The following is a 26,485-nucleotide window of genomic DNA, read 5'->3' on the forward strand; positions in this document are numbered from 1 at the left end:
AATTTAACTGACCAAGTAGTACTAGTGGAAAATATTTGAAATAATTATTCATTACTTTAATGTGACTCATTTAAACTTCCTGATCAAAACATTCATCCACTGAGATTTTATGTAGGCTTTTTGGCAGATGTTCAGAAACACAGTAAATCAATAAACAAAAGCAGATATTTGATATGAACTTACATAAATGACAGAAATTTAACCTGTATTTTATTTAAATTTAATGGTAAATGAGTATAAAGCCTCTAATTTTTTTCTTTTTTCTTTTTTCTCTTTTTTTTTTTGAGACGGAGTCTCGCTGTCTGCCAGGCTGGAGTGCAATGGCGTGATCTCAGCTCACTGCAAGCTCCGCCTCCTGGGTTCACACCATTCTCCTGCGTCAGCCTCCCAAGTAGCTGGGACTACAGGCACCCGCCAGCACACCTGGCTAATTTTTTGTATTTTTAGTAGAGATGGTGTTTCACATGTTAGCCAGGATGGTCTCAATCTCCTGATCTCGTGATCCACCTGCCTCGGCCTCCCAAAGTGCTGGGATTACAGGCATGAGCCACGGCACCCAGCCTAAAGCCTCTAATTTTTTTCTAAGCAAATTTTACTTATCAACACTAAGCAGCATTTTACCAAAACTCATCATATGCTGATCATATAGCATCACTATATTAAAAACTAAAAACCACTTTTTTATCAGTAATTTTTAAAGTTTGATTTTCAGCCGCGTGTGGTGGTGCATGCCTGTAGTCGCAGCTATTTGGGAGACTGATGTGGAAGGATCCCCTTAGCCCAGGAGGCTGAGGCTGCAGCAAGCTGTGATCGCACCACTGCACTCCAGCTTAAGCAATAGAGGGAGATCTTGTCTCTAAAATAAAATAAAAATTAAACTTTTCCTTAAAGTTCTATACCTGACAAGTCAAAATAATACAGCCTCAGTGAATTATATGTGTAGTACATCACTTATAGTAGAGACAGATGCTGAGAGGCAAGCAGGTAGTATGTTAGGTCCGGAATTAATGACAAGCATGGAATGTTCTACCCTACTCCTCGTTGTGTCTAGTGCAGGGCTCTGAACAGGGCCCCTAGCCAAATATTATCTGTGGCACTTCTTAGCCTTTAGCAGAAAGTCAGACTCTAAATGGACACTTCTGGTTTACTCAGTCTGCCACTCAGGTATTGTCCCTAATCTGTTCCTTTTTTTCCATCAAATTCTTGCACTTACTGTGTTTTCTTCAAGTACGAAATTCTGCCTTGTGGTATTTAGGGATTTTTTTTTTCTACCTTAAATGTCTCATCTAGATCTGTACCTCTTTCCTGGCTCACTTCAAAGTCATTTTCTTCTTTGACTCCTGCCTTCAGTGATCTCTAATTTTTCTCCAAATTTCTGTAACCACCACGGTTTGTTTCCGGGGGCTCTCACTTTGCTTGTATTCTACAGACTAGAGGGATGTAATACTGCTTAGGTACCACATGGTGACTGGGATTAGGGGGCCTTTCAGAATGGCAGGGTGTAAGTGAAGTATATGTGTAGTTAAAAGCTAAAGCCTGAGGCCAGGTATTAAAATCAGGCTAGTCTCTGATGTGCTTTGTATCATTACATACTTTTCACTTTTCAGATTGTCAAAACACAACCAGGACCATTGTGTCCCTCACTGAGCTTTTGCATGCTTTTCTATAGGAGCATCTTCCAACTGACAAACATCATTTTGTGTTGGAAAAACTTAGTATTTGAAAACACTGTTGGCTGGGCGCGGGGGCTCAGGCCTATAATCCCAACACTTTGGGAGGCCAAGGCGGTAGGATCACTTGGGTCAGGAGTTTGAGACCACCCTGGCCAACGTGGTGAAAACCCCATCTCTACTAAAAATACAAACATAAGCCACGCGTGGTGGCGCTTGCCGGTAATTCCAGCTGCTTGGGAGTCTGAGGCAGGAGGATCGCTTGAACCCGGGAGGCAGAGGTTGCAGTGGCTGAGATTGCGCCACTGCACTCCAGCCTGGGTGACAGAGCAAGACTCTGTCTCAAAACAAAACAAAACAAAAAAAACACTGTCATTCGGAGTGTTCAGTTACAAGGTCAGCCTATTTTATCAAAATGTATCAGCAAAAGATTGTTGTCAGTCACGATGTGCACTATTTTGTCTGTGTAGGATTCATTCACTGTGTGTGCGCATGCAGAGGATCAGGGTGAGGTGGTGGGAGCACCCAAGTTCTGTCTTTCATTGCAGTGCCATTTGTTGCAGCATGGTTCATTGTAAGTACGGAGGAGAGGACAGTCTCAATGAAGAGCGTCTGTATATATACCCCACTGTAGTATACAGAGGAGAACACTATGCTGTAGTAAGAATGAGGTAGATCTAAATAGTACTGCGAAACAGTCTCAGGAAAGATTCAGCAAAAAAACCCACAGCACAGAGCAGTAGACAGCTACCATTTATATAAACAAAGGAGGCCTGCTTAGACATGCACAGCCTCTCTCTGGAAGGATGCGTAAGGATCTGGTGCCTCTCGGGAAGAGCGCTGAGCTACTAGAGAATCAAGAGTGGGAAGGGAGTAATGTGCACTGTATTCTCATTGGTACCATTTGCAATTTTTTTTTACCAATATTAATACTACTTTTTAAATAACGTGACGTTTCCTCAGTATCTTGTGCTGTATTCAGAAGTAGGATAGCAGTACCTTGGAATTAGTACAGTTTTTCTTGTATCTCTCTTCCCTCATTCTCTACTGTTGGGAACAGTGAATATCCATTTGGTTTACAACTTGGGGCAGTAGAAGGAACACCAGTTTGGCAGTCAAATCAGACCTGTGTCTACACCCTACTGGCTTGTATGATTTTGGGTAAATTACTCAACCTTTCAGAATCCGAATTTTTTCATCTAGGCTATGGGAATAATACTATGTGTAGCTCAGATGTATTGTAAGGATTAAATAAGAAAATGAACTTAACGAGCTAGCATAGTGATATGGGCGTGTAATATGAGTTCTATAAATGATGATGTTAGTGACAAAGGTAGTTGTTAAAATTATAAAATCCCTGCTTTCCCCACCACACTGCAGTTGTAGCATTCTTGACATTTGTATTTCCTCTGACACGCTACAGTGGAACATACCTAATTTTGAGGGACTTCATGGCTCTTAGAGTATCTTTAAAAATGAAAAGGCAGGGTGTGGTGGCTTACGCCTGTAATGCTCGGGAGGCCGAGGCGGGCAGATCATGAAGTCAGAAGTTCGGGACCAGCCTGACCAACATGGTGAAACCCCGTCTCTACTAAAAATACAAAAATTAGCCAGGCATGGTGGCGCATGCATGTAATCCAGCTACTCAGGAGACTGAGGCAGGAGAATCACTTAAACCCAGGAGACAGAGGTTGCAGTGATCCAAGATCATGCCACTGCACTCCAGCCTGGGTGACACAGCAAGATACCATCTCAAAAAAAAAAAAAAAAAAAAAAGTTATTTGTCTCCCTACTTGTAAATGGAAGTTTACTAATTTCTTACAATTTTTTTGTGTGTAAGTATATTACCATATGTGTTGAATATTGTATGTAATTTACTTATGTAGATGCCTATCCAGCAAGAAAGCCACAATTTCAAACATGATTCAATAATGTAGACTACACTTCAAAACTTGGTGATAACAACAGTATTATAACACCTTATTCATGTAAATATATTATTTAGATATTGGGTTTTGGGGAGTAATGTTTCTGTTTCCTTTTAAGCCTTTGTATTCTTTTTTAGCTCTTTCAGTCTCACATGGCAACGAAAACAACTTGTATGTCTTCACAAGGATCTGATGATGAACAGAGAGTGAGTATGTCTTTTAAATAGATACCATATTGTACTGTAAATGCTTCTATGATTTTAAAATAACTACTTGGAGTGCTCATAGACTCTTGTGATAGAGACTTCTGTTTGTACTCACCTCCAACATGAATTAATTTTTCTGTTGATTCAAGTGAAAAGTCGATGATGGATTGAATAATTGAGTATACACAATATTCTGACATTAAGGACATTTTTTTTTCTGTTTTTTTTTTGAGACGGAGTCTTGCTCTGTCGCCCAGGCTGGAGTGGGGTGGTGTGATCTCGGCTCACTGCAACCTCTGCCTCCTGGGTTCAAGCAATTCTCCTGCCTCAGCCTCCCGAGTAGCTGGGATCACAGGTGACTGCCACCACGTCCAGCTAATTTTTTTTGTATTTTAGTAGAGATGGGGTTTTACCATGTTGGTAGACTAGTTTTGAACTCCTGACCTTAAGTGATCTGCCCACCTCAGCCTCCCAAAGTGCTAGGATTATAGGCATGAGCCACCACGCCCAGCCCTGTTTCTTTTTTTCATTCATTGTTTGTTTTTCTTTTTTGAGACAGAGCCTTGCTCTCTTGCCCAGGCTGGAATGCGATGGTGCAATCTCAGGTTACTGCAACCTCTGCCTCCTGGGTTCAAGAAGTTCTCATGCCTCAGCCTTTCAAGTAGCTGGGATTACAGGTGTGTGCCACCACACCTGGCTGATTTTTGTATTTTTAGTACAGATGGGGTTTTGCCAGTTTGCCCAGTCTGGTCTCGAACTCCTGGCCTCAAGTGATTTGCCTACCTCAGCCTCCCAAAGTGCTGGGATTACAGGCGTAAGCCACCACGCCCAGCTGTTATTTATTTATTTATTTTTTGAGCACACTGCAGAATGTGGTGGGTGCATAGAACTCCTGTGAATGGCAGAGTTTAGGGAGCCCTTGGGTGGTCCTGCCAGATGCCTCCCTTATACAAGATTAGACCTGATTCTTCTAAGGATCTGCAGGGAGGGGTTTGGTAATTTATATTGAAATTTGTATTTAAAAATAGGAAGTAAATTTAATTTGGTGAAAGAGGAACGTTTTAAACTTTAGCTAGAAAGAAAATTGCAAATACAAACATGGGTAATTCAGTAAGTTGTTTTTTATTTTGTTTGTTTTTGAGACAGAGTCTCGCTCGCTCTGTTGCCCAGTCTGGAGTGCAGTAGTGCAATCTCGGCTCACTCAACCTCCACCTCCCAGGTTCAAGCAATTCTCATGCCTCAGCCCCCGAAATAGGTATAATTATAGGCATGTGCCACCACACTCAGCCAATTTTTGTATTGTTATTAGAGGCGGGGTTTCGCTCACGTTGGCTAGGCTGGTCTCGAACTCCTGGCCTCAAGTGATCCATCTGCCTCTGCCTCCCAAAGCGCTTGGATTACAGGCGTGAGCCACCACGCCTGGCCAGTAATTCAATAAGATTAAATAATTTTCTTTAGTTCTGTGCTCCAATAACTGTGGTCTCTTCTTGTTTTTCCCTCTTTCTCCATATATCAGTGGTACTAACGGTCTGTTCCATCTTCCTCACAGACTTTTTGAATGATGTTTAATCCTCCAGAGATTACTGTCAGAGTCACTAGTAATCTTTAGTGACTAGTCCATCCGGTGACTGTTAGCTTAGTTTCTTTTTCCCTGGCCCCTCTTCTGTGTTACATCGTGGGGACCACACCCTCATTTTTGAAATACTTCTTTTTTCTGGTGGCATTAAAATCCTGTCATTGTAGAACTAGAAGGAATCCTAGAGTCCATTTAGTTCAACTTGTGTGTAATAAGCATATGCCTATCAGATAGCAACTTTAACAAGTTATGAAGTTCTTATCATCTTGAACACTTTCACGAGGAAGAAGCCTAGTGCTTCTTCAGCGCTCTTTAAAAATATATGAGGATAACATGCTTACATGACTAAAAATGATTCAAACGGCACAAAAGAGAATATAGTATACTAGTTTTCTGTTGCTGCATAACAAATCGTCACAAATTTAGCTGCTTAAAACAGCATCTGTTTGTTAGCTCACAGTTCTGTAGGTCAAAGGCCAGATGTGACCCATCTGCCTTCTCTGCTCTGGGTTTCATGCTCACGAGGTCAGCTGCTGGGTTCTTATCTGGAGGCTTTCCTTCCATACTCTTTCCGGTTGTTGGCAGAATTCAGTTCCCTACTGGCTGGGGGTTGTTGTCAGCTCCTGGAGACCATTCCATTCTGAAAGCCAGCAAGGGAGAACTGGCAGGTGGAGTTCTCTTCATGCTTCAGGTCTTTGGCCAGGAAGTGTCCAGGCCCTGTTAAGGATTTACCTCATGGCCGGACACAGTGGCTCACACATGTAATCCTAACACTTTGGGAGGCCCAGGTGAGTGGATCCCCTGAGGTCAAGAGTTCGAGACCTGCCTGACCAACATGGTGAAACCTTGTCTCTACTAAAAATATGAAAATTAGGTGGGCATGGTGGCAAGGACCTATAATCCCAGCTGCTTGAGAGGCTGAGGCAGGAGAATTGTTTGAACCCAGGAGGCGGAGGTTGCAGTGAGCTGAGACCATATCATTGTACTCCAGCCTGGGCAACAGAGCAAAAACTCTGTCTCAAAAGAAAAAAAAAAAAAAAAAAAAATGATTTACCTCATTAGGTCTGGCCCACCCAGGATAATCTCCCTTTCGAAGGCTGACTGACTGGTTTGGGAACTTAATCACTCTGTAAAATCTCTTCTCAGTGACACCTAGATTAGCATTTGATTTAATAACTGGGAGAAAGTTTGTGTGCACCAGGGGCATCAGTGTTAGCGACCATCTTAGAATTCTGCCCACTATATACAATAAACAGCGATTTCTTCTCACCACAGCCTGTTAGTCTACTGCTGACTGGTAACCACTCTCAATAGTCTGTCATCACCCTTTGAGACATTTACATCTGTGTGTGTGTGTGTGTGTGTGTATGTATATGAATATATGATTATGTGAAAAATGCACATAATGCATATTTTTAAAAACTCAAACCTCAGTAAATAAATCACTTTCGGGATACCTACCTTGTCATCCATATTGTGACATATATCAGTAGTTTAGTATACTACAATTTGTTTGTCTATTCACCACTTGTTTGATATTTGGGATGTTTCCAGTTTTTGACCATTGGGAATAAAACTGCTGTGAACATTGATGCATAAGTTCTTGTGTGGACATATATTTTCATTATTTTGGATACCTCCAAGCGGGTTTTTTTTTTGGCTATATAATAGCATGTTTTTAACTTCATAAGAAACTGCCAAGCTAGTTTCCAAAGCAACTGTACCATTTTGCATTCAGACTAGCAAATTTACCAGCATTCCAGTTCTTCATTATCTCCATCACTTGACATGTTCAGCCTTTTTATTTTAGCTGTTTTGTTGGATATTCAATTTTACTTTTTATTTATTTTTATTTTTATGAATTTTTTTGAGACAGAGTCTTGCTCTGTTGCACAGGCTGGAGCTCAATGGCAGGATCTTGGCTCACTGCAGCCTCCGCCTCAGGTTCAAGCGGTTCTCATGCTGTAGCCACCTGAGTAGCTGGACTACAGGCATGCACCACCATGCCCAGCTAATTTTTGTATTTTTAGTAGAGATGGGGTTTTGCCATGCTGGTCCAGTTGGTCTCAAACTCCTGACCTCAAGTAACCTGCTGCCTTGGCCTCCCCAAGTGCTGAGATTATAGGCGTGAGCCACCGCGCCTGACCTGACTGCTTGAACCTGGGAGGTGGAGGTTGCAGTGAGCCGAGATCACACCACTGCACTCTAGCCTGGTTAACAGAGCAAGACTCCATCTCAAAAACAAAAAACAAAACACAAAACAAACAACAACAAAAACAAACAAAACCACGAAAATTACCCAGGCGTGGTGGCACCTATAATCCCAACTACTCGGGAGGCTGAAGTGGGAGGATCACTTAAACTCGGGAGGCGGACATTGTACATTTTCTTGATAACTAGTTTTCTATATGTGCCCTTGTCCTTTCGTTTTCTTCTTTCCTACCTTCTTTTGGATTAATAGAGAATTTTTATGACTCCATTTCATTTCTGCTTTTGGCTTATTAGCTATACCTCTTTGGCTTTTTTTGTTTTTTTTTTTTTTGATAGTAATTGACCTAGGCTCTAACTTACCACACCCAACCTTCAGACAATATAAAATTTTAGCCCAGCACGGTGGCTCAACGCCTGTAATCCTAGCACTTTGAGAAGCTGAAGTGAATGGATCACCTGAGGTCAGGAGTTTTAGACCAGCCTGGCCAACATGGTGAAACCTCATCTCTATTAAAAATACAAAGATTACCCAGGCATGGTGGTGGGCGCCTGTTATTCCAGCTACTCGGGAGGCTGAGGCAGGAGAATCCCTTGAACCTGGTGGTCGGAGGTTGCAGTGAGCCAAGATGACACCACTTCACTCCAGCCTGGGCAAAAGAGCAAAAGTCCATCTCAAAAAAAAAATTTATATATGTAACACTTTATGTATACTGTAGAAACCTTATAACAATATTCCTTCAGTCCTCCTCCTGTATTTTGTGTTTCTTATACATTTTACTTGTGCATATAACCTGTAACACATTGTTTTTGTTATTGCTTTAAACATTTCTATTTTCAAGAAGTTAAAAAAACCTCTCTTACATTTACCTACATATTTACCTTTCTGATGATCTTCATCCTTTTTGTAGATCTGTTGTCATTTTCCTTTCTCTTGAAGAACTTTTATCATTTCTTATACCGTGGGCCAACTGGCAGTGGATTTTCTCAGATTTTATGTATCTGAAGTTGTCTTCATTTTGCCTTCATTTTTGAAGGATGTTTTCGTTGGCTATAGAATTCTACATTGTCTTTTTTTTTTTTTTTCTTCTGGCATTTTATAGGGGTCATTGTTTTGTCTTCTGGTTTGCATTGTTTCTTAAGCAACATCTGTAGCTTACTGCAATGTCTGCCTCCCGAGTTTAAGTGATCCTACCACCTCAGCCTCCCGAGTAGCTGGGATTATAGGCACCACCACGCCCGGGTAATTTTCGTGGTGGTGGTGGTGGTGGTGGTGGTGGTGGTGGTGTTTTTTGAGATGGAGTCTCGCTCTGTCACCCAGGCTGGAGTGCAGTGGTGCAATCTCGGCTCACTGCAAGCTCCACCTCCCAGGTTCAAGCGCTTCTCCTGCCTCAGCCTTCTGAGTAGCTGGGACTACAGGTGTGCGCCACCACACCTGGCTAATTTTTTGTATTTTTAGTAGAGACAGGGTTTCACCATGTTAGCCAGGATGGTCTCAATCTCCTGACCTCATGATCCACCTGCCTCGGCCTCCCAAAGTGATGGAATTACAGGCATGAGCCACCACGCCGGGCCTAAAGTTTTCATTATCTTTGTTTTTTAGCAGTTTGCTGTGATGTCACTAGATGTGGGTTCCTTTGGATATTTCCTCTTTGTAGTTTGCTAAAATTCTTGTTCTGAGTTCAAGTTTAGAAAATTAGAAAGTTTTCAGTCACTATTACTTAGATTTTTTTTCCCTCCCTCCTACCCCACACTTTCACCTTCTCTCCTCTTTCTCTAACTTTTCTCCTTGTATTCCAATTACTGGTATGTTAGACTATTTGATACTCTCATACAAGTTTTTAAGACTGGCATAGTTTTATCTTTTTTCTTTCTGTGAGATTTTTAGCTTGGATAACTATTGAACAAATGTCTCTTCCATTATTTGATCTGCTGTTAGTGCTAAATATATTTTTTACTTCAGATGTTGCATTTTTACATTCTAGAAATTGTCTGCTGCTTTTTGCTGTTGCGAGCTCTTTCATATCTTTCTGTAATTCCCTGTCATGCCACCCATTATAGCCATCTTTTTCCTGTAGATTCTTTAGTATATTTGTTGTCATTATTTGAAGTTCTTACCTGCTAATTAAACATCTAGTTCATTGTGGATCTCTTTCTGTTGACTTTCTTTCTTGCCCATGAATCACATTTTTCTGTTTTTTCCCCTATCATAATATTTTTTATTGTATAGTAGATACTATGGAGATGCTAGATTCTGTTTTCTTCTGCAGAATGTTGAACTTTGTTCTAACAGGTAATTAAATTGCTGACTGATCACATCGATCATGTTGAGCCTTGTTAAAGGCTTTGTTAAGGCACGTCTGCTTCAGCTACGCTTTCTGATTGCTGAGTTATGGACCTTACTCCTAGGGTTTCAGTAGAAGGCTGGGGTGTTTACAGGAGACCGTTTAACTTACAGGCTTAAAATTTAAGCTCTGTTCATCTCCTCAAGATGGCACTTGAAAACTCTGCATAACTCCTCCCAATTCCCATTTTCCCCCTTCTGGGATCTTTGTATTCCCTTTATATGTGTGCAGTTTGGCCATCAGCCATGGATTTGAGTGGAGTGTGTTTGTAGATTTTGGATTCCCTTCTTTCTGGAATTTTCTCCCTGAATTCCCAACCAATCTGCCTGCCCCAATCTCCAGTGGACATCTTAACCCATGAAGACTATAACTTCCCTCCTGAACTCTATCTTCCTTTTGCCATAATGACTAGGGAGTGTCTTCAGGGAAAAAGCTAGATAAACTCATCTCACCTGATAAGTTTTCTTCCCTCTAGTCTTATTCTGTCCAGTGTCTATCTGCCTTTGGTTGCACTCTAGTGACTTAAAAGGGTTGCTTGTAATAGTTATCAGTGGGCGGATAAGTTTGACCTAAGTTACTCTGCCATTACCGGGAGCTGAACTTGTATCTGTACTTTTGTTGTGTATTTTTTTTTTCACTTGACATTTTAATGTAAGAATTTTCTAAGTTGTTAAAAATTTATAAACAAATGGACTTTAACTTTTTATTTTGTAAGTGAATATGCCATAGTTGGATATTTTCCTATTTTGGAAATCGAATGTTTTAATGTTACACATAGTGCTAGACTCTTGTTGTATGAAAGGGATAGAAATGTGTGTTTTGAGGATCTGGACACAGGTTTCTTTTCCTGAAAATTTACCTAATCACTTGTGTCTTAGGTGAGGTATAATGATTATAAAATTTTTAATTTATTTGATATATTTATCCTTTCAAGTACGCCTACATCCTATTTAAGTCAAAGTTTTTTATTACTGTTATTATTGCTGTTGCTTTTGTTCTTATTTTCCTTTAGAAAAGAGAAAACGTTCGTTCCTTGACTATGTCTGGCCATGTTGGTTTTGAGAGTTTGCCTGATCAGCTGGTGAACAGATCCATTCAGCAAGGTTTCTGCTTTAATATTCTCTGTGTGGGTATGTGCCACCTTATCTTCCTCTAAGTTGTTCCTTCATATTCCTTGTACTCACTTCATTCTTGTCATGGGCAGAACGATGCTTATGTTATCAATTTGAAATCATGATCCCAGGGATTCTCTTCAGTTGTTTAGATTCTGTTAGTTTTGTTTTTGTTAGCTTTAAACTTTTGGCTTGTTCTATAAACATTTCAGTGTTGTCAGAGTCCTGAGTAGCTTTAGCACACTTACTCTGTGCTCTGCTAATGACTTGGGGGACCAGCCATAGTGTGTATTTGTTTCATGTGCACCCTGGCCTTTGAAATACTTGGGATCTTTGAAACCACTCTAGGCATTTACAGTTATGTTTCTTTTCAGCCATTCGTATAGCCATAAAGATGTACCTTTGTGTGTTTCAGGGGAAACTGGAATTGGAAAATCAACACTGATTGACACATTGTTTAATACTAATTTTGAAGACTATGAATCCTCACATTTTTGCCCAAATGTTAAACTTAAAGCTCAGACATATGAACTCCAGGAAAGTAATGTTCGATTGAAATTGACCATTGTGAATACAGTGGGATTTGGTGACCAAATAAATAAAGAAGAGAGGTACGTGTTTTCTTCTTGTAATAAAACAAGTTTTTCTTATTTCAAGACATTTGCCTTATAGCCCTATGAACTATGATTTGATTTTCTCCTATGGTAATCCATACCTTTCCTTCCATACATTAATTTTTAACAATAAAATAATTAAGCAATATTTTTTTCTTATTAGCACATTGACATTTTTCTATCCATTTGTCTAATTTCTTTAGAATAATTTGAATCACCTTATCAAAATGTGCATTTCAGCAAAAGTAGCTTTAATTATTTCCTGACATGCAAATTCAATGTATATTAATTATACTAATTTTCAGGCAGGGCTTATCTCCTTGAAGAAAAAAAAATAAGACATGTAAGAACAATTATAGACAATGGCCAAATACCTGATGCGTGAATTTTTTGTAAAATTCTAATCAAATTAGCCAGTTAAATTATTAATCATTGCAGGAAAGTTTTGATAGTGAAATTTTAATTTATATTTTACGTGATGCCTCTATTTCTTTTCATATTTCTCCTAAGCTCGTATAAAGATTGAGTAGAGATTCTGTATCAAATTTAAACTATAAAAGGGGGAAAAGGATTGTTAAAGCAATAACTTTTTGTTTCATTTTCTTTTTTGAAATGAATTTCAATTTTTTTTGTTTTTGTTTTTGTTTTTGAGGAGTCTCGCTCTGTCACCCAGTCTGGAGTGCAGTGGCGTGATTTCAACTCACTGCAATTTCCACCTCCCCAGTTCGAGCGATTATCCTGCCTCAGCCTTCCAAGTAGCTGGGATTACAGGCACCTGGCACCACACCTAATTTTTTTGTGTTTTTAGTAGAGACGAGGGTTTCACCACGTTGACCAGGCTGGTCTCGAACTCCTGACCTCAGGCGATCCACTGCCCTCGGCCTCCCGAAGTGCTGGGATTACAGGCGTGAGCAACTGCTCCCAGTCTTATTTCCATTTTTATAAGTATTTTTTTTCCTTTTAAAAAACAATTTCAAATTTTCATTTAGATTTGGGGTACAATTGCAGGTTTGTTACATGGGTATATTGTGTGATGTTGAGGTTTGGGGTACAAGTGATCCAGTTACCCAGGTAGTGAGCATAGTACCAATAGTTAATTTTTCAGCCTTTACCCCACTTCTCCCTTCCCACTCTAGTAGTCCCCAGTGTCTGTTGTTGCCATCTTTATATCTATGTGTACTCAATGTTTAGATCCCACTTTAACCCAATGTTTAGATCCCACTTACTTATAAGTGAGAACATATGGTATTTGGTTTTTTGTTCCTGAGTTAATTTGCTTAGGATAACGGCCTCCAGCTTCATCCATGTTACTACAAAAGAAGACTTGATTTTGTTCTTTTTTATGGCTGTGTAGGAGTCCATGGTATGTGTGTACCACATTTGCTTTATCCAGTCCACGTTAATGGGCAGCTAGGTTGATTCCATGTCTTTGCTATTGTGAACAGAATTATGATGAACATACGAGTACATATGTCTTTTTGGTAGAATGATGTATTTTCTTTTGGATATATTCTGAGTTGGAATAGCGCGGTCAAATCGTAGTTTTAAGTTCTTTGAGAAATCTCCAAACTGCTTTCCACAGTGGCTGCATTAATTTACATTCTCACCAACAGGGTACAAGCATTTCCTTTTCTCTACAGTCTCGCCAGTATCTGTTGTGTTTTGACTTTTTAGTAATAGCCATTCTGACTGTTGTAAGATGGTATCTCATTGTGGTTTTGATTTGCATTTCTCTGATGAGTTATGTTGAGCATTTTTTCATGTTGCTGCTTGTATGTCCATGTCTTTTGGCCACTTTTTAATGGGGTTGTTTTTTTCCTTGTTTAATTGTTAGTTTCTTACAGATTCTGGCTGCTAGACTATAGTTGGATGTATAGTTTGTAAAAATTTTCTTCCATTGTGTAGGTTATGTGTTTACTCTGATGATGGTTTGTTTTGCTATGTAGAAGCTCTTTAGTGTAATTAGGTCCCACTCGACAATTTTTGTTTTTGTTGCCTTTGCTTTTGAGGATTTAATCGTAAATTCTTTTCCAAGGCCAGTGTCCAGCATGGTGTTTTCTAGGTTTTCTCCCAGGATTCTTATTGTTTGAGGTCTTACATTTAAGTCTTTAATCCATCTTGAGTTAATTTTTGTTTATGGTAAAACGTAGGGGTCCAGTTCTCTTACACATTATCACATACAGTCTTTCACTTAAGGTTGAAGATGAGTGTTTATACTTCTTGATAATACAAATAGACAATGAAATTAAATTTAGAACAGTTAAATTTTGTTAATCCCTTCTCCTGATTGCTATTTTATATTAACTCTCTCTCTCTCTCTTTATTTTATTTTTTTGAGACAAAGTCTCACTCCATCACCCAGGCTGAAGTGCAGTGGTGCGATCTCGGCTTACTGTAGCCTCCTCTTCCTGGGTTCAAGTGATTCTTAAGCCTCAGCCTCCTGTGTAGCTGGGACTGCAGGCACATGCCACCCCACCAGCTGATTTTTGCATTTTCAGTGGAGATGGGATTTTGCCATGTTGGCCAGGCTGATTTCAAACTCCTGGCCTCAAGCGGTCTTCTTGCCTTGGCCTCCCAAAGTGCTGGGATTGCAGGCGTGAGCCACTACCTGACCAAGTTCTCTCTCTCTTTTTCTTTTTCTTTTTCTTTTTTTTTAATTTTGAGGTGGAGTCTCACTCTGTCACCCAGGCTAGAATACAATGAAGCGATCTTGGCTCACTGCAACTTCTACCTCCTGCACTCCAGCAGTTCTCCTGCCTCAGCCTCCTGAGTACCTGGGATTACAGGCACCCGCCATCATGCTTGGCTAGTTTTTGTATTTTTGTAGTGACAGGGTTTCACCATGTTGGCCAGGCTGGTCTTGAACTCCTGACCTCAGGTAATCCTCCAACCTTGGCCTCCCAAAGTGCTAGAATTACAGTGAGCAACCATGCCTGGCCGAGTTCTCTATTTTTTAACTACACAAGGTATTATTATATGACCAGTGTATGTTTATTACCATTTATTTAACCAAAAATTTCTGTTTTGCTCACATACTTGAAATTTTAGTTGGATATACAATTCTGGGTTGCCAGTTATTTTCTTTCTTGCATTGGAAATATCATTCCACTCTCTCCTGGCTTCCATCTTTGCTATTAAGGAGTCTCCCTTAAGGGTCCTCTCCTTTTTTTCCTCCAGTGCTTTTAAGATCTTTGTTTTTATTGTTCTCCAATTTTGCTATGCTGTATCTGGGTTTTTATTATTTCTAATTTACCCTGCTTGTGATATGTTTGAGTTCTTGATTCGGAATAGTGTCCATCAGTTCTTTTTAAAAAATCTCAGACATTTCTTCTGTAAATATTGCCTCTGCCCCTTTTTCTTTGAAAACTTTGATGAAACGTATGTTAGATCTTCTCATTATATCTTGTGTCTTTTAATCTCTCTGATTCATATTTTTTATCTTTTTGTCCAGATTATGAAAGAATGGCATATTATTTATTTAGCAGAAAATCTTTACAGTTTTCGTTCTTGAATAGCATAAGACAAAACATTCAGTTAGAGGTACATTTATGGTTATTTATTTAGGTCATATAATAGGTCCTCTCACTGACCTATTTCAGGTCATTAATAAAAGCTTCTTTGGAATGTTTATTTGAAATATATACTTAACAGATTAATTTTTCCCATTTTATTGTTTTGGGAAGTGAATCCTATTGGGTCACATTTAGACCACTTTCTGAAGGATCACTTACTGTTGTTATAATAATCACTCTGATGATGAATTGAATTCTTGTAATGTTCAAAGTTTTATGCTATTAATTTAATTTATTTACTTGTTAAAAAAATATGTCATTTTTTGAGGCCGGATGTGGTGGCTCATGCCTGTCATCCCAGTGCTTTAGGAGGCCAAGGCAGGTTCATTGCTTCAGGCTAGGAGTTCAAGACCAGCCCGGGCAACACAGCGAGACCCTGCTTTGTTGAATCTTGCTTTGTCACCTAGGCTGATGTGCAGTGGCACAATCACAGCTCACTGCAGCTTTGAATTTCTGGACTTAAGGGATCTCCCGTCTCAGCCTCCCAAGTAGCTAGGACTATAGGCACCTCACAATGCCTGGCTGATTTAAAAAAATTTTTAGGGGGTCTTACTGTGTTGTTGCCCAGGCTGTTCTTGAACTCCTGGCCTCAAGTGATCCTCCTGCCTTGGTCTCCCAAACCATTGGGATTACAAATGTGAGCCACTGAGCCTAGCCTATGCTAGTTCTAGTGGAAAACACAGATGTATAAGATACTGTCTCAGTCCTCACATTGTTTACCATTTGCATAGGGAGAACAATGTGTATTCTATAATTTTAAAAGAAGTGATGATCCTCAAGGACTAGAAGGTCAGGCAACTTTATAGAAGAATTTAATTCTGTACACATTTATTAAGTACCTCAGCTGCTCAAGGTACTGGTTCATTATAGGGCTAGAAGGATAATTACAAAGGTTTCCAGGGAATTTGACATGGGAACTGTTTGCTGTTATTTTCACTTGGAAACCCAGATTTGTTTAATGAGAATAGTTAAGAGTAGAAGAGTAAGTTGCAAAGGCAGTGGTTTAACATACCAGAACTTGGAATGCTCACAGACTGTTCTTGGAATAGCATTAGCACACTGCTCTGCACATGCACTGTGATTTGATTTGCGTCTTGAAGGCTGAATAACATGAGACAGCCAGAAGGAAGACTGCATTTCCAGGGAGGAGTTATTTGAGCAGAGGATATAATTGGCCTTTCCTTTATTTATAATCAAATGAAAATAAAAACATGCCAGCATTACTAGTTAGATACTTTCAGCTGATGTATGCCTTTCTTCTTTACTTATGCTTTTCGTGCCTTATAAATCTAAGAGGCAAGGAGTCATGGACTTTGACTTAAATATCTTTTGAATATTGATACCTATGCATTTTCTCAATTAGTTAAATAATAAGCCATGTACCAGTTTGATTACAAATTAGACTGCTGCCAGCCTCTTTCAGCAGTCTGGTAAGTGTGGGAAGCTATGTCAGAAAGGGACCCAGTGTGTGAATGACTGTGAGAATGAATCAATGTAAATTCAATACCGTTTCAAGCACAGATTGCTCTAACGGTTTTGGAAGTACAAATGATACTGAATTTAGGAGAGTTTGACTTAATGATCTCTCAACTTTATGATAGGTTTATTCGGATATTAAATGCATTTCAGCTAATATTTTCAGCTTATATGATGGATTTATCATGATGTAACATCATTGTAAGTTGAGAAGCATTTGTATAGCTTTTGTGCATGTTCTGCACATTTTTTTTTATCACTACAGTTATCTGTTCAGCATAGATATTAACTGTTTATTAATCAATGAAAATATAGACCTCAAACTTCTAAGAGTTGCACAGATATCTTAAGGTAGCACAAGTAATGTTGTATTAAACATTTAAATAATTTTTCAGCTACCAACCAATAGTTGACTACATAGATGCTCAGTTTGAGGCCTATCTGCAAGAAGAGCTGAAGATTAAGCGTTCTCTCTTTACCTACCATGATTCTCGCATCCATGTGTGCCTCTACTTCATTTCACCGACAGGCCACTCTCTGAAGACACTTGATCTCTTAACCATGAAGAACCTTGACAGCAAGGTGGGTTGAGGAAAGGAATCAACTTACCATACTTTCATATTTATTTTGAACTATTAAAATATTTTTACAATATGGGTATGTATTGTAACTTTTATCCTGTGCATCTTTTTTTAATTATTATTTTTTTTAGAGATAGAGTCACTCTGTCACCCAGGCTGGAGGTAGTTGTGAGATCGTGGCTCACTGCTCGTGGTCCTGCCTCAGCCTCCCAGGTAGCTGGGACTGTAGGCATGTACTACCACACCAGCTAACTTTTAAATTTTTTTTTTATAGAGTTGGGTGTCTTGCTGTGTCACCCAGTTGGTCTCAAACTTCTGGACTTAAGTGATTTTCCTTCCTTGGTCTCTTTAAATGCTAGAACTACAGGCATGAGCCACCATGCCCAGTGCCTGGAAATCTTTAAAACATTTTATATTTCCATCTAGCTTATTTTTTCAGAGAAATTCAATTTGGAAGATGAGATGCAAAGAAGGAATATTGGAATAAAATTGTAGTTCCTTTTTTAGTGATTAAATTGCATGCCAGAACATGGGTATTCTCTACATTTTTAATGCAGAATTTAGTTGATACTAATTTTACTTTATGAAACTATTAAGTGAGAAGAACTTCATTAACAAGGATCAAGGTCTAATGTTTCATTAGATATTGTTGTAAAATACATTTTAATTTGGACCATACAGAGAAAACCTATTTTTGAATTTCCGAGTCAAGGAGCTATATATAAATTTGGGGGAGCTATAGAAAAATTCATAAACTAACTCACTTCAGATTTTTATATTTGTTTAAAAGATGGCTAAAGACAATAATCTTATATTAAAGAAACATTAGAATTTTCTGTAATCTCAAATGGTATGCGAAATGAAGCTTTCATGATCCTAGTTACTAACTGTGTTCAGTTGAATTCAAAATCCAAGGTTCTGGATGCTGCTTCTTTCTCTGCAGAAACCTGTATGGAAAGCCTGAAGGCCTGCCTAGTGAAACTTTGGCACATCGGTCGATTTACTTTTGACTAGTCACTTGGTCCCCTGGTTTTAGCAAAAATTGATGTAGCTTATATGACAGTCCGTTCACCTGATAACGTGATCAGATGTTCTAACCATTTAACCAGTTGTTTTCATAGTTGAGTCTGATTATGTGGAGATTCATATTTGTTAAAGGAACATAAAAACAAGAGTGTGCAGTTTTGTCTTAGCTAGAGTGGAGCAACATGAGGTAGTTTGTATAAAGATTTGTAGAAGCTGGTGTCAGTGGAGGATGGCTCTAAATATTGGCTCTGTCATTTACTAGCTATCTGATCTTGCAAGTTTCTTTAGCCCTCTGAGCCTCAGTGAACTTAAGTGATTTTCAGTGTCCTCCACTTTTAAATAAAAACTAGGGAGAAGAACTACCTCAAGAGGCAGATATGAAAATTAATTAAATTGATCCATGTAAATAGAGGGTTTAGCAAATAGGCATGCTCAGTAAGAGCCTATCTGCCATAGAAGTTTGCTTTAGTATACTGTGTAAGTATATATTATCTAATCTTTTCCAACTTTGGTAACTTAAATATATTCTTTATTTTTTATGATAAAAGTGTAAACTACCCTGTAAAACTACCTGCCTCTTATTTTACATAAGAAGGTTATTGGGCCGGACATGGTGGCTCATGCCTGTAATCCCAGCACTTTGGGAGGCCAAGGCAGGCGGATCACAAGGTCAGGAGTTCGAGACCAGCCTGGCCAACATAGTGAAACCCTGTCTCTACTAAAAACACAAAAATTAGCCGGGCATGATGGCACACGCCTGTAGCCCTAGCTACTCGGGAGACTGAGGCAGGAGAATCGCCTGAACTCGGGAGGTGGAGGTTGTAGTAAGCCGAGATTGCACCACTGCACTCCAGCCTGGGCGACAGAGCGAAACTCCATCTGAAAAAAAAAAAAAAAGGTTGTCTTAAAAGTTAGCTGAGGTCTCCCCGTCCGGGTATAAAACAGGCAGTCAAGAGGGGTTAGGACATGGCCGTCATGCTGAACTGTCTGGATTCTGCTTCAGCCCCGCCACTTAGTAGCTTTGTGGCCCTGGATGAACTCGGATTCAATTTTTTATGTGTAAAATAGTGCTAGAGGCCAGGCCTGGTGGCTCATGCTTGTAATCTCAGCACTTTGGGAAGCTGAGGCGGGTGAATCACGAGGTCAGGATATCGAGACCATCCTGGCTAACATGGTGAAACCCTGTCTCTACTAAAAATACAAAAAAAAATCAGCAGGGTGTGGTGGCGTGCACCTGTAGTCCCAGCTACTCGGGCGGCTGAGACAGAAGAATGTGGTGAACCCGGGAGGTGGAACTTGCAGTGAGCTGAATTCATGCCACTGCACTGCAGCCTGGGCAACAGAGTGGACTCCATCTCAAAAAAAAAAAAAAAAAAAAAAAGGGCTAGAGAGAGCTCACTCTAAGACTTTTGGGAAGATTAGCTGAGATGAACATTACAAAGCATTTAGCACAGTGCCTGGCATATATGAAGGACCTCTGTTTTATTGTTATTTAAAACATTTAAAAATTAACAGGCACAGTTTATTGAGGATATTTACATATTGGTATTTGAGGTACTGGCCAACCCACCCACCTTTGAGTCATCAGAAGTCTTTAAGAAGTGTTAGCCAGGAGCAATTTATATTGATGTATTCCCTTAGTGGATTTTCAGGAATAAATGGAAGAGCTAATGAGCACTTGTTCAGAGGCAGTCCACCTTGAACCAGCAGTTCAACCTGCAAACTCTTGTAATAACTAATTCTAGATGCTTCCTAGTCATCCCTCGGTATCCAAGGGGGATTGGCTTCAATACCCTGAGGATGCTGAAATTCCTTATATAAAATAGTGTAGGACAGTCTTGCAGTGAAAAACTATATTTTAGTCAGCAAGGGACCAAATATAGAATAGTGGTCCCATAAGATTATACCTTATTTTTACTGTACTGTATTATATGTTTCTGTATTTAGATATGTTTGTATTATAGTTGCCTACATATACACATACTTACCATTGTATTATAGTTAGTCTACAGTATCCAGTGTAGTTATGTGCTATACAGGCTTCTAGTCTAGAAACAATGAGCCATACCATACAGCCTAGGTGTGTCATAGGCTATAACATCAAGGTTTGTGTGAGTATACTCTGTGATGTTCACACATCCTCAAAATCACCTAAGGTCATATTCACATTCCTATCAACATGTGTGTTAGTCCCTTCTTGCATTGCTATAAAGAACTATCTGAGACTGGGCAATTTATGAAGAAAAGAGGTTTAATTAACTTACAGTTCCTTAGGCTGTACAAGAAGCCTGGCTGGGGAGGCCTCAGGAAACTTAAAACCATGGCGGAAGGTGAAGGGAAAGCAGGCATGTCTTATGTGAACTGAGAAGGAGGAAGAGAGAGCAGAGGGAGGTGCTACACACTTTTGAACAACCAGATCTCGTGAGAACTTGCTCACTACCACAAGAACAGCAAGGGGCAACTCTGTCCCCATGATCCAGTCCCCTCTCACCAGACCCCTCCAACACTGGGGATTACAATTATGTGAGATTTTGGGTGAAGACACAAATCCAAACCATGTCACCATGGTTAAGTAACACATGACTGTGTATAACCTACTTGTATCCTTGCATATACTTTAAATAATCTCTAGATTACTCATTATAAAACCTACTACAGGCCAGGTGTGGTGGCCCATGCTTGTAATCCCAGCACTTTGGGAGGCCGAGGCGGGCGGATCACGAGGTCAGGAGATCCAGACCATCCTGGCTAACACGGTGAAACCCTGTCTCTACTAAAAATACAAAAAATTAGCCGGGCGAGGTGGCGGCGCCTGTAGTCCCAGCTACTGGGAAGGCTGAGGCAGGAGAATGGCGTGAACCCGGGAGGCGGAGCTTGCAGTGAGCCGGGATCGCGCCACTGCACTCCAGCCTGGGCGACAGAGTGAGACTCCGTCTCAAAAAATAAATAAATAAAAATACAAAAAGTTAGCTGGGCATGGTAGCAGGCACCTGTAATCCCAGCTACTTGGGAGGCTGAGGCAGGAGAATCATTTGAACCTGGGAGGCGGGGGTTGCAGTGAGCCGAGATCAAGCGACAGCACTGCAGCCTGGGCTACAGCTAGACTCCATCTTGAAAAAAAAAAATTCTAATACAATGTAAATGCTATGTGAATAGTTGCTATACTGTATTTTTAAATTTGTATAATTTTTATTGTATTGTCATTAAAAAAAGATTTTCCCCTAATATTTTTGATCCTCGGTTGAATCTGGATGCAGAACCCACAGATGATGAGGGGGGCAGCTGTAAAGACATTGATGAGCATTACAATATTACCTTTTGACCAATACCTTATTTTATTCAAACCAAAATGAAATATTTTATGGTAACAGTAAAGGTCACAGGTATCATGCACTCATTTAAAGATTGTCACTACTCACTTCTGCCGTATTCAGTTGATGAGAGACGAATTCTAAAATTGGAACTCCCTTATCAAAATCCTGCCTTTATCTTTCTATTGTACAAACTAGACAGGAAGTTAACACCTAAGCTTTGTTATAAGTTTAAAGGAAAAACCAGGATATGCTTAAATTACTTGATTTGGCCCATTTTAAATAGCAATACACAGATTTTTTGTAGGGCCAGCTGGCGGGCGTAGGGAAATTCTAACTTACACAAGGGCACTACATAAATATGAGAGGTGTGCTTGCTGACCTCATCTCTCCACTCCCCAGGCTGCCTCCGGATAGTTGTCTTCTGTTCCTCAAAATCGGAACACTCAACTGCTTGATATGGAAAGTTATCTTCTCTTATGCCATTGGTGGCAAGTGACCCTCTTTGGGCAATATCTGTTACTTTCCCTCCCGCTAATAGTCATGTAAACATTGATGTTTAGTATTCAGTCTACTGCAGTTTATTGTGCAAGCAATTCTAAGTTATTAACCTGGCATAATTTGTTGAATACCTAAGTATATAATATTGAAACTAAGGACCTGGCATCAAAATATTTATGTACTTTGACTAATTTAACAGGAAAGTTGTTTACTTAGGATCGCTAGAAAGTTTTCTGCCATTAATTTCATAGATAGATAGAAAAAATTTCTCTCCTTTGGAGCATATGGAAGACTGATACATTCAGATATATACTTGGCATCAGTGTGAAATTTGAGAAGAGAAAAAAATTAAGAATAGAATAGGAATTATAATTTTTTCCTCTTTTTAATTTATTTTTTATTATACTTTAAGTTCTGGGGTACATGTGCACAACGTGCAGGTTTGTTACATATGTATACATGTGCCATGTTGGTGTGCTGCACCCATTAACTCGTCATTTGCATTAGGTATATCTCCTAATGCTATCCCTCCCCGCTACCCCACCCCACAACAGGCCCCAGTGTGTAATGTTCCCCTTCCTGTGTCCAAGTGTTCTCATTGATCGATTCCCACCTATAAGTGAGAACATGCGATGTTTGGTTTTCCGTTCTTGTGATAGTTTGCTGAGAATGATGGTTTCCAGCTGCATCCATGTCCCTACAAAGGACATGAACTCATCCTTTTTTATGGCTGCATAGTATTCCATGGTGTATATGTGCCACATTTTCTTCGCTCTTGTTGCCCAGGCTGAAGTGTGGAATGCAATGACGTGATCTCGGCTCACTGCAGCCTCTGCCTCCTGGGTTCAAGCGATTCTCCTGCCGCAACCTACCAAGTAGCTGGGATTACAGGCATGCACCACCATGCCCACGTAATTTTTTTGTGTTTTTAGTAGAGATGGGGTTTCTGCATGTTGGTCAGGCTGGTCTCGAACTCCCGACCTCAGGTGATCCACCTGCTTCAGTCTCCCAAAGTGCTGGAATTACAGGCGTGAGCCACCATGTCCGGCCAATTTTTTACTTTTAATCTGAAAATTAGGTTTTACTCTCTTGATACATATGACTGATTAGCCTGAGGTTTTTGATGAAAACCAAACTAAAAAACTTAAGAACCACCAGTCACAAATTTGTGGAGCTATCAGTCTTTTGTGGGGATATTAATCTTATAGAACTAAATTTACAAGTTATTTGGTCTTCACAACCCCATATCTCTTCCCGTCTGTCAGTGATAGGACTTTAAATAATATTGAGAAAGTTATTCCTTTGCATCATGAACACTTTTAATTGGTATTAGTACGTACGGTTTCCTTCCTCTGCTGTCTAAGTCTGTGACAATGGGGCACAGGTAGGCTTGGAGTCAGTCCTGAAACAAGAGGCAGAAAGAGAAGCTTCACCTGTCTTTTAGTTTTGCTGAGGGATCAATCACCCTGGTTACTTAGTGCTTAGATTACTAAAAAATAAAAATTCTTAGTGAATTAAGGAGCCAATTCAGTTTACCTTTTATCACATTTTACTTTTTAAGTGTTTGATGAAATTGCAAGATTTTGAGAGAAAAGAAAATGTGAGATTTCTAAATCTAAATTCAAATGAAAGATTAATCTTACAAGAGTTCTGCTTTCTGAAAGCATTGATTGAGGTACCTGTAATCCCAGCTGCTTGGGAGGTTGAGGGAAGAGAATCGCTTGAACCCGGAATGCAGTGGTTGCAGTGAGTTGAGATTGCACCACTGCACGCCAGCCTGGATTAGAGCGAGACTCCATCTCAAAAAAAAAAAAAAAAAGGATTGTGTGTCCAGCATCTGTAGGAATGAGCGTGTAAGGGGTGTATATATACAGGAGAGTGGCCATCTAGGTCTGGGTTGGCATACCTTTTCTGCAGAGGGCCAGGCTGTGAATACACCGGGCTTCACAGGCCCTATGGTTTCGGGCAGCAGTAACTCATCTCTGCTGTTGTAGTGTGAATGCAACTGTACTTGTAGTACACAAGTAAATGGGCATGGCAGTGTTCCTGTAAATCTTTATGTATAAAAATCAACAGCGAGATCGACCGTAGTTTGCCAGCCCTCCAATCTAGGTTTAGGGAAAAGAATGAACGGTTTTGAGTGAAAAAACAGCTGCAGGATTAAAAAAAAATCCTCAATAAGATTTTGTTTTTCTTTATTCTTAATAGGTAAACATTATACCAGTGATTGCCAAAGCAGATACGGTTTCTAAAACTGAATTACAGAAGTTTAAGATCAAACTTATGAGTGAATTGGTCAGCAATGGCGTCCAGATATACCAGTTCCCAACGGATGATGACACTATCGCTAAGGTCAATGCTGCGATGAATGTGAGCTCCTGATTGAATGTTAATTCTGTTTTCCATGTGAAAATAAAACTAATTTGTGAGTAATATTGCTACTAATATACTTTCACTTGTATCTTCCAAAAAGTCTTCAAACAAGGTGAATTTTCAAAAAGTCCAGTATGAGAAATTGTTTTATTTTTTAAATTGGAAAAAGTATAAGGAGAATTTATTTTTAAGCATATTTTTCTTTCACCCTGCTTTCACCAAAATAAAGTGATACATTTGTGAGACTGGGATATACCTTTTGTGGAACCATATGTAATTGCCTTAGAAAGATGACACCTTCCTACCCTGTCTTTATAAACATGAGAAGACTTTACAGCCTTTCTTTGCATGCTGTAGAATCTTAAAATCTTTAAGGAGGCCTCTTAAAGCTAGTATTTACGCTCCTTCTCTCTTATAGTGCCAAGTTACATTCATGTAACTTTTAGTTTAGTACAATGGAAGGTTACTAAGTTCTTTATTTTACTTTCTTGAAGCTAACACATTTTTAAAACACCTGGTTATATTTTGTAGGATCATGGGTTTTGAAATCTGACAGGCTTGGCCATATGTTCATTGGAGTTACTAACCTCCCTGAGACTTAACATATCTACAAAGTTAGGTTAATACTGCCCATCTTAAGGGTGGTTATGAGGGATGAATGATGTCACCTTTGTTAAGCGCCTACCAGTGACTTTGAATAATTGTTCATTCCATTTCTTCTATTTTCCTTTTCTGATTTTTCATACCACTTTTATATTAATGTACCTAAACTAAGTCTTTAAAAAAAACTAATGTAAATGAGGTGATCTTAATTCCTGTATGTTAAATTGTCTTTACATCTAATTTTATTTCTTGTGCTCACCTAGAATATTCAGAAAGCCACCATTAAGAAACTAAATATGTCAATTTAAAAATATTAAACATAGTAATTAATACTTTTTACATTAGACTTTTCCCCTGTATTAATCCTCAACTTCAGACAGACCAGTCTGCTCCCTGCCCCTGAACCTAGCTATTACATTTTGTTCAGAATCTTTTCCTTTTCTAAGCCATTTCTTGCCACTTTGCTCATCCATCTAAATCTTGTTCTTCTTGATCTGGCTTAGCTTGTATCTTCGTGCTCCCAGTGATCTCTCACTCCTCTCAATTTCTAGGACATTTACTATATTGACATTAATTTGGGACTTTGTATACTACTTTATATTAGTATCATAGCTACACACACACACTGTACACACACACACAATAGGAATACACTATTGTATAGTTACATACACAATATGTATACTGTGGGTGTGTGTATGTGTAATTTCCTCAACATTATCTTTGTCTTTTAGGGGAAAATTGTTTTTCGGCCAGGTGTGGTGACTGACACCTATAATCCCAAGACAGGTGGATCACCTGAGGTCAGGAGTTTGAAACAAGCCTGGCCAACATGGTGAAACCCCGTCTCTACTAAAAATACAAAAATTAGCTGGGTGTTGTGGCGAGCAACTGTAATCCCAGCTACTCAGGAGGCTGAGGAAGGAGAATCACTGAAACCCAGGAGGTGGAGGCTGCAGTGAGCTGAGATCATGTCACTGCACTTCAGCTTGGGCAGCAGAGCAAGACTCTCAAAAAAAATAAAAATAAATAAGATTTTTTTTGTTTGTGTGTATTCCCAATAGCATAATGCCTTGCATGTAAATACTTTTCTTTATGGGGCCCAAAGATGACTCTTGTAGAACAGTTAGCACATATTCACTGACAGGTTTTAAAATCTGAGGCATAGCTGACCATTTGATTTTAATAGGTTTATTTAATTATTCTCTTCTGTCTTACATAAAATGTCTTTTATCTAGTCAGTTATCACACTGGTATGAGATGTGTTTGATATTCTTTTTCAGGGACAGTTGCCATTTGCTGTTGTGGGAAGTATGGATGAGGTGAAAGTTGGAAACAAGATGGTCAAAGCTCGCCAGTACCCTTGGGGTGTTGTACAAGGTA

General features: G+C 39.4%; 1 protein-coding gene across 2 annotated transcripts in view; it reads left to right on the forward strand.

The window, feature by feature from the left end:
* Positions 1 to 26,485, forward strand: part of SEPTIN10 (septin 10) — a 69,656-nt gene that overhangs the window by 20,724 nt on the left and 22,447 nt on the right. For both annotated transcript variants that reach the window (XM_008008354.3, XM_073023165.1), the window contains exons 2-7: positions 3,736 to 3,804; positions 10,946 to 11,063; positions 11,461 to 11,656; positions 17,103 to 17,289; positions 24,335 to 24,496; positions 26,386 to 26,482. In XM_008008354.3, the coding sequence (XP_008006545.1) occupies positions 3,736 to 3,804; positions 10,946 to 11,063; positions 11,461 to 11,656; positions 17,103 to 17,289; positions 24,335 to 24,496; positions 26,386 to 26,482 (829 nt within the window). The remainder of the gene's footprint in view (positions 1 to 3,735; positions 3,805 to 10,945; positions 11,064 to 11,460; positions 11,657 to 17,102; positions 17,290 to 24,334; positions 24,497 to 26,385; positions 26,483 to 26,485) is intronic.

This window comes from Chlorocebus sabaeus, chromosome 14, assembly GCF_047675955.1.
Source record: "Chlorocebus sabaeus isolate Y175 chromosome 14, mChlSab1.0.hap1, whole genome shotgun sequence".
NCBI classification, from domain to species: domain Eukaryota; kingdom Metazoa; phylum Chordata; class Mammalia; order Primates; family Cercopithecidae; genus Chlorocebus; species Chlorocebus sabaeus.